Below are 13,183 nucleotides of genomic sequence, written 5' to 3' on the forward strand. Positions count from 1 at the left end.
AAATGGACCAGAGATGCTGCATAGGTGAAATGGACCAGAGATGCTGCCTAGGTGAAATGGACCAGAGGTGCTGCTGAGGTGAAATGGACCAGAGATGCTGCAGAGATGATATGGACCAGAGATGCTTCAGAAGTGGTATAGTCGGGCCTTGGCAACATCCTGGTTGCCCCCCTTGAACCTCCTTCGGCTTGTCGACTTCCATGGCCTGACCAGGGCAGGGGATAGACATTGTCTTTTCCTTGTTCCTCGTTCTTAATGTGGCCCAACTCCATGTCCCATGATTCACTCATCTTGGATCAGCCTGTCCTCTGAAAGCTTATCTCATCTTCAGGCAAATGCTGCCTGGCCAGACCTCTCTTGCCTTGGACTGGGGATAGTGGTTTTTTGAACCCAAGTGTAAACCTTTTCATTTGCCCCTATTCAAATCTGTCTTACTCAGTTTAACCCAGTGGTTCTCAAACTTTTTGGTCTCAACAATTATTGAGGACCCCCAAAAGCTTTTGTTTGTGGGGCTTACATCTGCTGACATTTACCCTAATAGCAATTAAAATGGATAAATTTTAAGAACATTAATCTATTAAAAAATAAAAATAAACCCACTCTATGTTAGTGTAAATAACATTTAAAAAATAACTATATATCCCAAACAAAAGATGAGTGAGAAAAATAGCATTGATTTTATATATTTTTGCAAATCTTTTAAATAACAGAAGATAGCTGGATTTTCCTATCTGCTTCTGCATTCAATCTGTTGCAATATATTGTTTTGGTTACTAAATAAGAAGAAAACCCTTCCTTAGACATGCAGGTAGAACAGGAAGGAGTATTTTAATAGGCAAATGAGGTCTTAGTATTAGTATGAAATTCTTTTTGACTCGGAGGACCCCCTTTTAGGATCTTGGGGACCCCTGTGTATGTACCAGTATCCTCGCCCATTATTATTCTCTTGGATTCTGCTCTTCCTCCCATCTGGGGTTATTTGCCTATATGATGAGTATACCAATTATGCCTTTATTCATATCATTGATAAGCATGCTCAGTAGCCTTAGGGCCCAGCATAGATCCCCAAGGCACTCCCTTGGAGACCTCCTGACACTGAATCAGTCATTTAGCCACTTTCCAAGGTGTTTGTCTCCTCACTTAGCCCACATCTCCTCATCTTTTCCACAAGAGCAGCATGAGAGATTTTATCGAATGCTTGGCTCTAATGGAAGTAACCATAACTCCATCTTTGCTCTCTTCTCCCAGTTTAGTGACCCTGACCCAAAATGAAGTGTGACAAGTTTGGCAGGATTGATCCTTTCCTCCCGTTATAAATTTCCAAACATGTCGAGATTCGAGAACAGTGAGGAGGGTTGCATAAGAAACCATGAGCTTTTGTGACACATCTCTGCTAAGCTAACATGGGAATAAGAACATGTGTGTCCTGGCCTTCTTTCTGTGCATTAAAAATGTTTTATTGCTGCTTTTTTCCCTCCCCCAAGGGAAGCCCTTCTTTGTTACAAAAGATCAATTAAGCAGAACAAACCAACCTCTTGGTGAGGCTTAAGGATGCACCTGTTATCTGTCCCCTCTCTTTGAAGGGTTAGAAGGTATGGGCAAGCTTTAGGCTTGGGGAGCTATGAGGGGCCATGCTTTGGTCCCAGTTGTGTCTTTCCGGTTGTTTCTACTTGCATGGCTGCTGTGGTCACTGCCTCAGTTGACCCCCTGGTTCTTCTTATAACACTGCCCCAATTCATGCAAGTGTTTCCTTATTTTTTCAAGCCTCTTATGTGACTCATTTCTTTTTTTGTGTGTGTGTGTGTGTGAGGCAACTGGGGTTAAGTGACTTGCCCAGAGTCACACAGTTAGTGTTATGTCATGTCTGAGTCCAGATTTGAACTCAGGTCCTCCTGACTCCAGGGTCAGTGCTCTGTCCACTGTGCCACCTAGCTGCCCTGATTGATTTCTTATGGTGCAATAATACTCCCATTTTATCCACATCCCATTCTCTTTTTGGCCATCCACTTATTGATGGGTATTTGTTTGGTTTCCAGTGGTTTGCTTTAACAAAAAGATCTGCTTTCAGTTATCAGTGTTGATATGGGTCCTTTCCTGTGCAGCCTTGCCCATTTTAGGGACTTGAAGACCTTAAGGTTCCAGATTGATTTTCAGAATGGCCGGACCAGTTCTCACTTTCAACTATAGGGCATCACTGTGCCCTTGTCCTCCCATGGCCCCTCCATTAATGGCTGATTGTCATGCTAGTGTCTGCCAATCTCAGGGTTGTTAATTGTTATTATTTGCATTTCTCTCAGGCTTCCATGTAGTTGGTGGAGAGCTTGTATCCCTTCTTTTGAGAGTTACCTATTCACACCCAGCTGCATTACTTCATTCAGCAGTTTCCATTCTCCTACAATAGAGAACTTATGAAATACTTATATTTCATTTTTTTTCCAGACTCACAGTCTCAGTCTAAGACCAAGGAGGCAACTTCAAAGCAGGGCACTCCTGAAAAAGCATCCCAGAAGGTGACAGTAGAAAGACTCCGAAGGTGCAGTCTTTGGTGCTCCATTTTGAAGGAAACAGCGGAATGTGAGAATCCAATAAAGAAGCAACTGGGGAACCAGAAAAGACACGTGAAGCAAGTCTGGAAACATCAACAGATTCATACAGGAGAGAAAACTCATAAGTGTAATGAATGTGGGAAAATGTACAAGAAGCATGCAAACCTTATTATTCATCATAGAATTCACAAATATGAATGTAAAGAATGGGGGAATGCCTTTAGTGGTCATTCAAATCTTATTAAACATCAGAGAACTCATGATAGAGAGAAGCCTTATCAATGTAATGAATGTGGGAAAGCCTTCCATCACCACTCACACCTGGTGAAACACCAGAGGATTCACACTGGAGAGAAACCTTATCAGTGTAATGAATGTGGGAAAACCTTCAGTCAGTGCTCCAGCCTTATTCAACATCAAAGAATTCATACTGGAGAGAAGCCTTATAAATGTGATGAATGTAGTAAAGAATTCAGTCATCGCTCACACCTTATTAATCACCAGAGAATTCACACTGGAGAGAAACCTTATAAGTGTAGTGAATGTGGGAAAGGGTTCAGTCAATGCTCTAGTTTTATTAAACATCAGAGGATTCATACTGGAGAGAAACCTTATAAATGTAACATATGTCAGAAAGAGTTCAGTCATCATTCACATCTTACTAATCACCAAAGGATTCACACTGGAGAGAAGCCCTATAAATGTAATGAATGTGGGAAAGTCTTCAGTCATAGCTCACACCTTATTGTACACCAGAGGATTCACACTGGCGAGAAACCTTACAAATGTAATGAGTGTGGGAAAGCCTTCAGTCATAGTTCAAACCTTATTGCACATCAGAGGATTCACACTGGCGAGAAACCTTATGAGTGTAATGAATGTGGGAATGCCTTTAGTCATCGCTCAAACCTTATTAAACATCAAAGGATTCATGGAGAGAAATCTTATCAATGTAATGAGTGGGAAAGCCTGCAGTAACCACTGAGATCTTATTGTACATCCAAGTAGTTGTACTTGTGAGAAACCATGAAAATGAAGATGGAAAAAGCTTTCATCATTGTTTATATCTCATTGCAAAGACATCATGTAGAAAAGAGAGTGCTGGGCTTCCAATCAAGAATACCTGGGGTTGAATCTCACCGTAGACATTTATTAGCGGCGTGACTGGACAAGTTACTGAGCTTCAGTTTTTTCATCTATAAAATGAGAATAATTATAACACCTCACAAGGGTTGTTTTGAGAGCCAAGTGAGGCCACATGTATAAAATGAACATTTAAAACATTTTGTGATGATTCTTATTCACAGTAGACACCAGAGGATTGACATAGGAGAAATTTTCTATTAACATAACATGTGAGAAAACCTTCACTTAGGCAGAATTTCCAAACTCTGGGGCAAAAGACCCTTTCTGGGGAAGAACAAATCAGTGGCCAAAATGTTTAGCTATACAAGTCCCACATAAATAATCTACTTTCTTCCATGAAAACAGCATGGCATACATAGAGTATAGAGAACTGGCCTTGGCACCAGAAAGACACAGGTTGAAGCCCCACTTCTGACACAGACTGGCTGTGGTACCCTGGACAAGTCACTTCCCCGAGATGATAAGTTACACAGAAGATGCTGGCAGGCCTTGGAGAGGGAATTCCTCCTTGGGAGCTCCTATGCCAATGACATCACTGTTCTGTCCCTACCCCCTGTTCCATGAAGACAAAATATGAATAGTCAGGGAAAGTGAGATCCAATGGAGTACAATCATTCGAGGTCACACATCAGTGCTTTGTGTTGGATTTTGAGGCATCATTGCCAACCATTGGTCAAAGTGTGACAGATGAGGTGTCTCTTTGGGTCACTGTGCATCTGCTCCCTGCATTCAAAGTGAAGCATGTAAACTTGAAATGATACAGCCTTTGTGTGGAAGGTCAAGACAGCATAATACATGCTATATTTCTCAACATTTATTTGGGCAAGTACAGTGTAGTCTTGTTAAAAAAAAAACACCCTGAAACTTAAAAGAAATCATTATAGACTCTTGTGTGAAATTTTCAGTAATTAAATTCAAATTGAACTATCTTAAATTTTTTCTCAAATTTTGAAAAATGAAACAATCTCCTTCCTTGAGACATAAATGCTTAGCCAGTTTTAAGAGAAAGTCCACTAGAGCAGTTAAAACTAGTTCAAATGAAAAATGCAGAGCCATTTTAAGTACCATAAATGGAGAAACACAAAGGGAAAAACCTAAATGTGAAGATTATATTTATCACTGGAATTCATAAGTGTAAATACTCTGAGTAGCCAGAGAAGGCCCCACTCTCCCAGGCCTGTTTCCTGTTATGCAGCTCTGGGACATTTAAGATTTCATTGCACCCAGTTTTAGTGAGAATTAACTGAAACTCCCTTGAAATCTTTTGGATGCAGCCTACCTTTAATTCCGCCTTCCATGTCATTAGTAGGTCTTCAAGGGAAGCCTCAGGTATCTTTCTCCAACCAACTTTGCTGTTCCTCTGGCTGTATTAACAAGCCATGTTGACCCATTCTAATGGTGTTGTATGCCATCAACCTGAACTGCACTCTAAATTTACATGACCTGTTGTTGATGGAAAGCTTACTGTTCGTACAAGTGATTTAGCTGCAGATGGCATGAAACTTCAAACAGACTTTCTGAGAGTTTCCACACAGAATTTCTTGGCAAAACAAGATAATTTTCCCCAATGAGATCACATGCTCTTAATAAACAAAACCAGATTCTTTCAGAAACCTTGCCTGTGACACCAAAGTAGTGCCTGAATCCTTAGGTTCCTTAAGGAATTGCTAAGTGTCAGGAGCTTCATTCAATAAAGGATTGGTTGCTGCCTGTAGTGACTGATAAGGTCTAAATGTGCTCAGTGAATCATGCAGAGAGAGACCCAATGCTCCCACTTGGAGATAGTTCTGTGGAGAGCAGAATTGCACTTATGTCTGAAGATCCTTGTGATCTATTAATTCAGAAATCAGAATCTTCCCATTCTACCTTACAGGTGGCCAAAGCAGCAGATGTAAATAGACTGTAATGATTTGACTGTAACGATATAATATATTGCTGACTGATCAAGTCCAGTCGGCAAGTCAGCTTGCACTTATTTATACCAGTTACCACTCTAAACACTGGGAATCCAAATACGGAAAAGAAGACAGACCCTCCCCTTAAGAAACTTACATTTGAATGTAGGAAGCAAACATATAACAGAGCTGGAAAGGAGGGATGGTGGTGAAAATACCAGGCAAGGGGGCTTAGGAGAAGAGTCCTGTGCAGATGAGTCAGGAGTGCCTTCTAGAGAGGAATGAGGACATGGCAGGCCCAGGCCTTCTTAAAATGGAGGTACTTAGAAGAGCCAGACAATCAGAGGGAGAGGCCACAGGACAGAGGGCACTTCCAGGATGAGAAACAGTCCAGTGGAGGGAGCTTCCAGCATGAAGATGTTTCTATGACCCGGAAGAGGAAGTCCTGAGAAGATGAGTCAGGCGTGTGGTTTGGAAAGAAATGGTGTTAGAGAAGATTGGTTAGTTTTTAGACTTATTGGTGGCAACATCCCAGCCAGGGGATATGTCAACCTAACAGATTATTTTAAAGAAAACTATTTAACACAGAGTTTGATGGGCTCTGCTCCAGTGGGGCTTAATCAGTGAAATACAGGCCTCTTGAGCATTAGTGATAAATGTAGTTGGTTTCTCATACTATTTGCTCAAATTGCATGCATCAGAGTTACTCATATCAAAGAATATGAGTGAATTACTTATACAGCTTTTCAAGTTACACAAGGGCAATCAGCTTTATTTAAGAATCAGCTTGCCTTTTGGGGCAGCTAGGTGGTGCAGTGGATAGAGCTCTGGCCTTGGAGTCAGGAGGACCTGAGTTCAAATCCAACCTCAGACACTTGACACTTACCAGCTGTGTGACCCTGGGCAAGTCACTTAATCCCAGCTGCCTCACCAGAAAGCAAAAAACAAAAAATCAGCTTGACTTTTCCCCTAAAAAGCCATGAGAAAGAAGTCCCTTTGCAAAATCTTGTAATGCTTTTGGTGAGAGGGTAGGGTACCTTCAGTTTGGGGGGGTGAAACATGCTATTTACTGACACCAAAGTACTTCTAAGGGTATTTGAGCTAAAATAAGAAATTTCCATTTTTCTTTGTGATAGTAATGACATAAATCTGTCTTATAATGCAAATTTCCTCCTGAGATTTGCAGATGTGGCAGATATTTGTAAGAAACTCAGTACTCTAAAAAAATGCCAGGACCTCAAATTCATGCTCTGATAAAAATAAAGTAACCAAATTCATGAAAAAGTTAAGAATTATAGATAATAGACATACAAAATAATATCCTTGTTGTTTCCCAATTTGAAAAAAGCCAACCCTGAAAATGAAATAAAAGTAGAGACCATTGGCCAGTCTACAGAAGCAACTCACATTTTATTTTGAAAGCCTAGATTTAAAAAATGTGGGTGGGTAAAGAACTCCTTTTCCCAGTACAAGTATGATACATGTGGCTCTACTGCTAAATTAGAATGGTTAATAGATGTCTCTCATGATAAATCAATTCAGTTCATTAAATGTTTTCTAAGCAGCTAGGTGGTACAATGGATAGAGTGGAGGGCCTGGAGGCAGAAGGACTCCTCTTCCTGAGTTCAAATGTGGTCTGAGACACTTACTAGCTGTGTGACCCTGGGCAAGTCATTTAACCCTGTTTGTCTTAGTTCCTCATCTGTAAAATGAGCTGGAGAAGGAAATGGCAAACCACTCCAGTATCTCTGCCAAGAAAACCCCAAATGAGGTCACAAAGAGTCAGACGTGATTGAAAAATGACCAAACAAAAAAAGCACCTATGTGCCAGGCACTGTACTAAACACTGGGGATACAAATAAGAAAAAGAAAACCAGTCTCTGTCTTCAAGAAGCTTACAATCTAATGTGGGAAGAGAACATAAAAGGGAGCTGGAAAGAGGGGAGCTGGAGAAGGGAGATACTGGGGGCACCTGGTATTGTGGGCATCACATTCTGTGGAGTTCAAACCAAGCAGACAGTCAGCTGGAAAATCCAGATCCCTCCCCCCTCTAAAAGAAAACATTGGGAAGAGTTTAGAGGTGCTTGTACTGAGAGCATATTGAAACAAGATTTGAATCTGAAAAGCTTACTCTGCTCTGGCTAGATATATACAGAGTCACTGGGTTGAAATAGAGTTCTTAGGTTTATCAAAAAAAAGTACATTTTAATAACATTCATACCAACTTATTTGTGTGAAATAGGATTTCCTGCCTTTATAAAGACAAATATTGATCTTGATTATTGGTTGAAAATATATTAAGAGAAACTTTGTACAACCCACCATCATAATATTATTAAGGCTATTTTATGTTAGACATATGAAAATGGTAAAGGATTAAATCAATATCTGCTTTTACTTTGTTTAAGATGAATCCATTATAAACATTTTAAAATAAATTCTTAATTAAATAAAATTTGAGTTACCAAATTTGAGTTTGTTTTATAAAAAAGTAAGGCGGGGGCATGGTAGTTTTTAAAAAAATAAAATGAGGGCTTGAGACATGATCACCAACATGAAGGAGTAGACAGTTTCTCCAAACCTTATGACTTCTCAGACCTCTTCAAAATGGGAATTATGTGCAAGAGCTAAAGTAATTTCAGTGTTTCCATTCTCCAGGACATCAAGAACTCAGTGAATCAAAACGGGTTCAACCAGAGCACTGAGGAATAGAGGGAAGTGGGCAGGGCTCTGTGTGTGTGTGTCTCCATTCAGCCTGAGAGAGAGAGCTCAGCATCCCACTGGGGCCAGAACTGTACCCCCCAGAAGTCACTGAAGGCAGAGATCAAGGCTGATGGAAGGAGGCCATTGATATTAGAAGAAAGTTCCTACATACACCAAAACCTTTATAGCCACACTTTTTGTTATAGCAAAACAAAACAAAACAAAACAAAACAAAACAAAACTGGATACAAAGTTGATGCCCATCAGTTGGGGAATGTCTAAACAAAGTGTGGTCCATGAATGTAATGGAATATGACTATGCTTTAAGAAATGATATACATGATGAATACAGAGAAGCCTGGGAAGATGGACATTAATTGATACAGAGTTCAAGTCTGCAGAGCCAAGAAAATGACTCACACAATGACAACAACCATGTCAATGGAAGAACTATGACCATAAAAATCGAAAGTGAATGCTTAAAAATTATAAAGAAGAGTGGCTTGAAAGGAGAGCTTTGAGAGGACACCCCTAACACACCCCTTTGAGGAGGTCAGAGGTCAGAGGTTCACAGGGATTCCATGTTGTACACACTTTCTGACTTTTTTAAAGTATTGGTCAATTATGCTGATTTTTTTCTCTTTTGTCATTAAAAACACTATTTGTTAAGTGGGATGGCTCTCTGGGAGAGAGAGGGAGAGGAATACTGGAGGACACTAGGTGATGTAAAAAAATAGATGTCAATGAAAACATTTAAAAAAGAAGGAGCCTCCAGTCAGTCAACCAGCATTGTTTAAATGCTTTCTGTGTACCAGGCACTCCAGGAAGAATTAAGGATACAAAGAAAGGCAAAAGGAGCTCAGTTTAATGAGCAAAACAACATGCAAACAATTACACACAAACAAGGCATGCTAGACTGGATCAATTGGGAATAATCTCAGAGCAGAGTGTGCTTGTGGCTGGGTGAGGTAGGAAGAAGGCTTCCTGCAGAAGGTAGGACTTCCTTAGGGGGAAAGCCTGGAGGACAGCCAGAGAGGATTCTGGGAGCCAAGATAAGGAGGGTCTTGTTCATGGATCACCCAGGAGGCCAGAGTCACTGGGTTGAAGGGTATGTACCTGGAAAAAGGTGTAAGAAGACTGGAAAGGGAGGAAGGGGCTAGGGGATAAAGGGCTTAGAGAGCATTTCGTATCTGATCCTGGAGGCCATAGGCAGCCACTGGAATTTACTGAGTTTGCAGTGACATGGTTAGACCTGTGTTTTAGGAAAGTCACTTTGGAGGCTGAGTGGAGGATGGACTGGAGTGGGGAGAGACTGAGGCAGGCAAACCCCTCAGCAGCTGTAGTGATAGTCCAGGTGTGAGGGGATGAGGGCCTGTAAGGGGTGGGGTGGCCATGTTAGATGAGGGAAGAAAGGTTTTAGGGAGATAGTGCAAAGGTGAAATGGACCAGAGATGCTACAGAGGTGAAATGGACCAAAGATGCAGCAGAAGTGAAACGGACCAGAGATGCAGCAGAGGTGAAATAGACCAGAGATGAAATCAACAGGCCTTGGTACCATATTGGATCTGGGGGTGAGAGATTTCCAGGTTGTGAGGAGTCCAGGATGACTCTTAGGGTGGGGGCCTGAGGGACTGGAGGATTGTGGTACCATGGACAGCAACAGAGAAGTTGTGAAATGGGAAGAGTCCATAATCATCTCTCTTTTGGAAAGTTTGAGTTTGAGATGCCAACAGAACATCAAAACAAAATCTCTAATAGTCAGTTGGTGATGTTGGCCTAGAGCTTAAAGAGAGATGGGTGTTGGGTACATAGGCCAGAACAGAGAATCATCTGCCTAGAGATGATAAATGAAACCATGGGAGCTGATGAGATCACAAGAGAATATAGAGAACAGAGGAAGGGACCATAGCCTTGGGGGACACCTACTGTTAGTGGGCATGACCTGAATGAAGAATCAGCAAAAGAGACAGAGGAAGAGCAGACAGGCACTATTGTAGATGAAGTTCTCAAAGAACTTATCCATGAAAGGAGGAGAATTATGGAAGAAAAGTTACTGAGGATGGATGGATAAAGGTTTTTGGGCATGTTTGTTAAGGAGAAGGACCGTCTCTCTTCACGTGAGAGATTGTGGCAGAAGGCTGCCAAGTGTGTAGAGAGAAGGAGAGGGCACAAGTCTCAGAATGGCTTCAGTCTTCTGGTAAAGTAGGAGGCAAGGTTCTCAGCTGAGATTTCAGGATTTGAGGAGGGATAAAGCTGTGGCTTATGAGTTAGTGAAATGATGAGGCTTATTGTCTTGCTGTGAACACGTAACAAACTGGTAGAAGACCCAGGCCACGTGGTGTGGGGACAGCAAGGAGCTGCCACATCCTCGACTCGTGTTGTCTCTCAAGGGTCCTCTGCTCCCATTTTGGGGAGACCCTGAGCCCAAGCTGGAGCGATTCTCCCTAGGACTCTGGGGTGGTGGCACAAGGAACCAGGAAGCATCACTGCTAGATTCTGCATGTCATGTTCTAGACATGTCATCTCTCCTCTTTATCTTCATACCCCTAGTGCCCAGGACAGTCACTGGCATGCCATGGGTGTTTAATCAATACTTGTTGAATGACGGTGAAATGGGGTCTTTCCAATGGTGATTTGCCATGTAAAAAGGCTGCAGAGGCCGCTTCCTCTTCTGGAGTCATAATGATGGATAAGGGAAGCGTTTTGGAGAAAACCTGGGCCATGTGTAGACATTCTGTAACTGGCTGCGGTCAGCTAACCTCTGGGTGATGATGAAGCTTGGGCTGCAGAGGCCTGTCAGCTCAGTACATTCCCTCTTTGCCTGCATGCTCTTGGGGAAGCCCAATGACTCCTCTGCCTCCTAGTGATAGGTGAAGGCAGTGCAGCCTCCAGTCGTGTGAGTTCAGAAGGTCTAGAGGGTGTCTTGGCATCCTGGGGTGATCAGAAGAGGAGAGACTTTTCACAGTGGGCTTCTGGAGTGGCTCAGTGGTAACCAAGACAAGGACTTGCCCGGTAGTAGGTCGGTCAATGGGCATTTGTCAAGCTCTTACTATGTGCCAAGGACTGTGCTAAGCTGGGGGATACAAAGAGAGGCAAGACTACTGTCTGACGGGGAAGAGAATGGGCCAACAAATATATTCAAAGCGAGCTCTCGACAGGCTGAATAGGAAATAGTTAGCAGGAGGAAGGCCTGAGGATTAAGAGAGTTGGCAAAGGCTTTCTGTAGAAAGTGGGATTTGAACTGGGACAGCCAAGGAGAGATGAATGAAAGTCCAATCCCCATAGCGGACGGGAGGGGATAGGCTTTGGGGCACACGTGGAGCTGGCAAGGAGAGGACCAGTCTTCCTTGGAGATGGGAGCGAAGGACATGATGGCAGCAGCTGGGGGGACGTGAAGTGTGGCGTTGGAGAGGAGAAGGAGGGAGGCAGTGTGCATTGCATGTCCTCGATTGTTGAATGAAATAGGTCCTGGGTACAGGGCGATGCGAGGCCTAGGGGCCTTGAGAAGAGACCAGAGGTTTGGCGCTGTGGGACAGACAGGGTAGGAGGACCCTATTTTCGGTGGGCTCAGTGGTGGGATGTCCCCTGTTTGTGTCCAGACTAGAGAAGGCCGACCTGAGGTTGGGGTGGGGCGGAAGTAATGCAGGGATGCCAAGAGATAATTACTGAACAGACTGGAGCTGATGGGGTCACAAAGAGAGCGGAGAAGGGCAAGACCCAAGACGGCCCTAGGAACCCTTGCAGTCAGGGGGCAGCGGAGACAGCGGGATGGCCTTAGCCTGGGTCTGGCCATCCCCCACAAGTGCTCCTTCCTGGCAACCCTTAAAACCCGTCATGCTCAGTGTGATCTCCCCTCCCCCCACCCCAGGCCTCTCCCAGGCCATCGCCCCTGCATTAGCTTCACTGGAGACAGAAATCCAAGCCAGCCAGACCCAAGCCTGGCCTAAGGGGAACTGGGAGGTGGGGGAGGGGAGCCCGGGCCACCCCACCTCCCTCGGTGCCTCCCTCCCAGGACTCTTTGTTTTTGCCAGGGGCTCCTCCCCAGGCCTTCCCTCCCCATCGCTTTGTATAGAGTCCTTTGGCTAGAGGGGGCAGAGCCTACAAGCATCTGTGGCCCTTTGAGGACAGGGGCAGGTGGGCCAGAGTCAGGGAGGGATGGGAGCGGGGCCGGAGGAGGTTCACAAAAGAGGATGTGAGTGCCCAGGCTGGGGCCAGGACAAGGTGAAGATCCAGGGCCTGGAGAGGCAGGATTTCTTAGCTGTGGGTGCCTGCTGAGAGCCCCAGCCTGGAGGATCCCTGAACACTCAGCCCTAAGGGCGAAGAGAGAGAGAGAGAGAGAGAGAGAGAGAGAGAGGGAGAGAGCGCGCCAGAGAGACAGAGACAGAGGACGGAGAGAGCCTGGGAGAGCTCTAAGCACTTTAGCTTTCTTACTAGACGCACCGCAAGCCTTTCTCCCCACTGACGAGCGGGGTCCCGAGAGGTGGGGGAGGGGGATCTACTCTCTCCGAACCGTCGGCAGAGGCCTTTGATCCGCTTTGCTCAGGCCTCCCGGGCCTCTCCCACGTTTTCTTCTGCGGACGCGTCGCTGCAGCGTCCCCGTTCCAGCCCCTGAGCCACCGGGGCCCTTTAATCAGACCCTCGGGGTCTCCCAGCATCCCGAGGTCGTCCTACGCCCCAAACACGCTCGTCTTCTCGCTCCATCAGGCCGCCACTTTCGGGGGCGGGAGGGTTGTCCCCCGGGGGCCGCTTCAGGGACACCCACGGAGAAGCCAGAGAGCCGCGCCCGCCCACCCGGTCAGCACCCACGCCCTTTGCCAGCCCCCCTCTAAGCGCTCAGCCCCAGGGAGAGCTTGGGGGGCACAAGCGGGCGGGATCTGGGGCTCGCGACACGCT

At 44.5% G+C, this 13,183-nt stretch overlaps 1 protein-coding gene across 1 annotated transcript in view; it reads left to right on the forward strand.

Annotated features, from left to right (window-relative positions):
* The window catches only part of LOC114040947 (zinc finger protein 850-like), a 155,544-nt gene that overhangs the window by 6,055 nt on the left and 136,306 nt on the right, over nt 1-13,183 (forward strand). The window contains exon 5 of the mRNA XM_027859182.1: nt 2,440-3,492. Coding sequence (XP_027714983.1) covers nt 2,440-3,492 — 1,053 coding nt within the window. The remainder of the gene's footprint in view (nt 1-2,439; nt 3,493-13,183) is intronic.

This window comes from Vombatus ursinus, unplaced genomic scaffold (assembly GCF_900497805.2).
Source record: "Vombatus ursinus unplaced genomic scaffold, bare-nosed wombat genome assembly UNPS02014159.1, whole genome shotgun sequence".
NCBI classification, from domain to species: Eukaryota; Metazoa; Chordata; class Mammalia; order Diprotodontia; family Vombatidae; genus Vombatus; species Vombatus ursinus.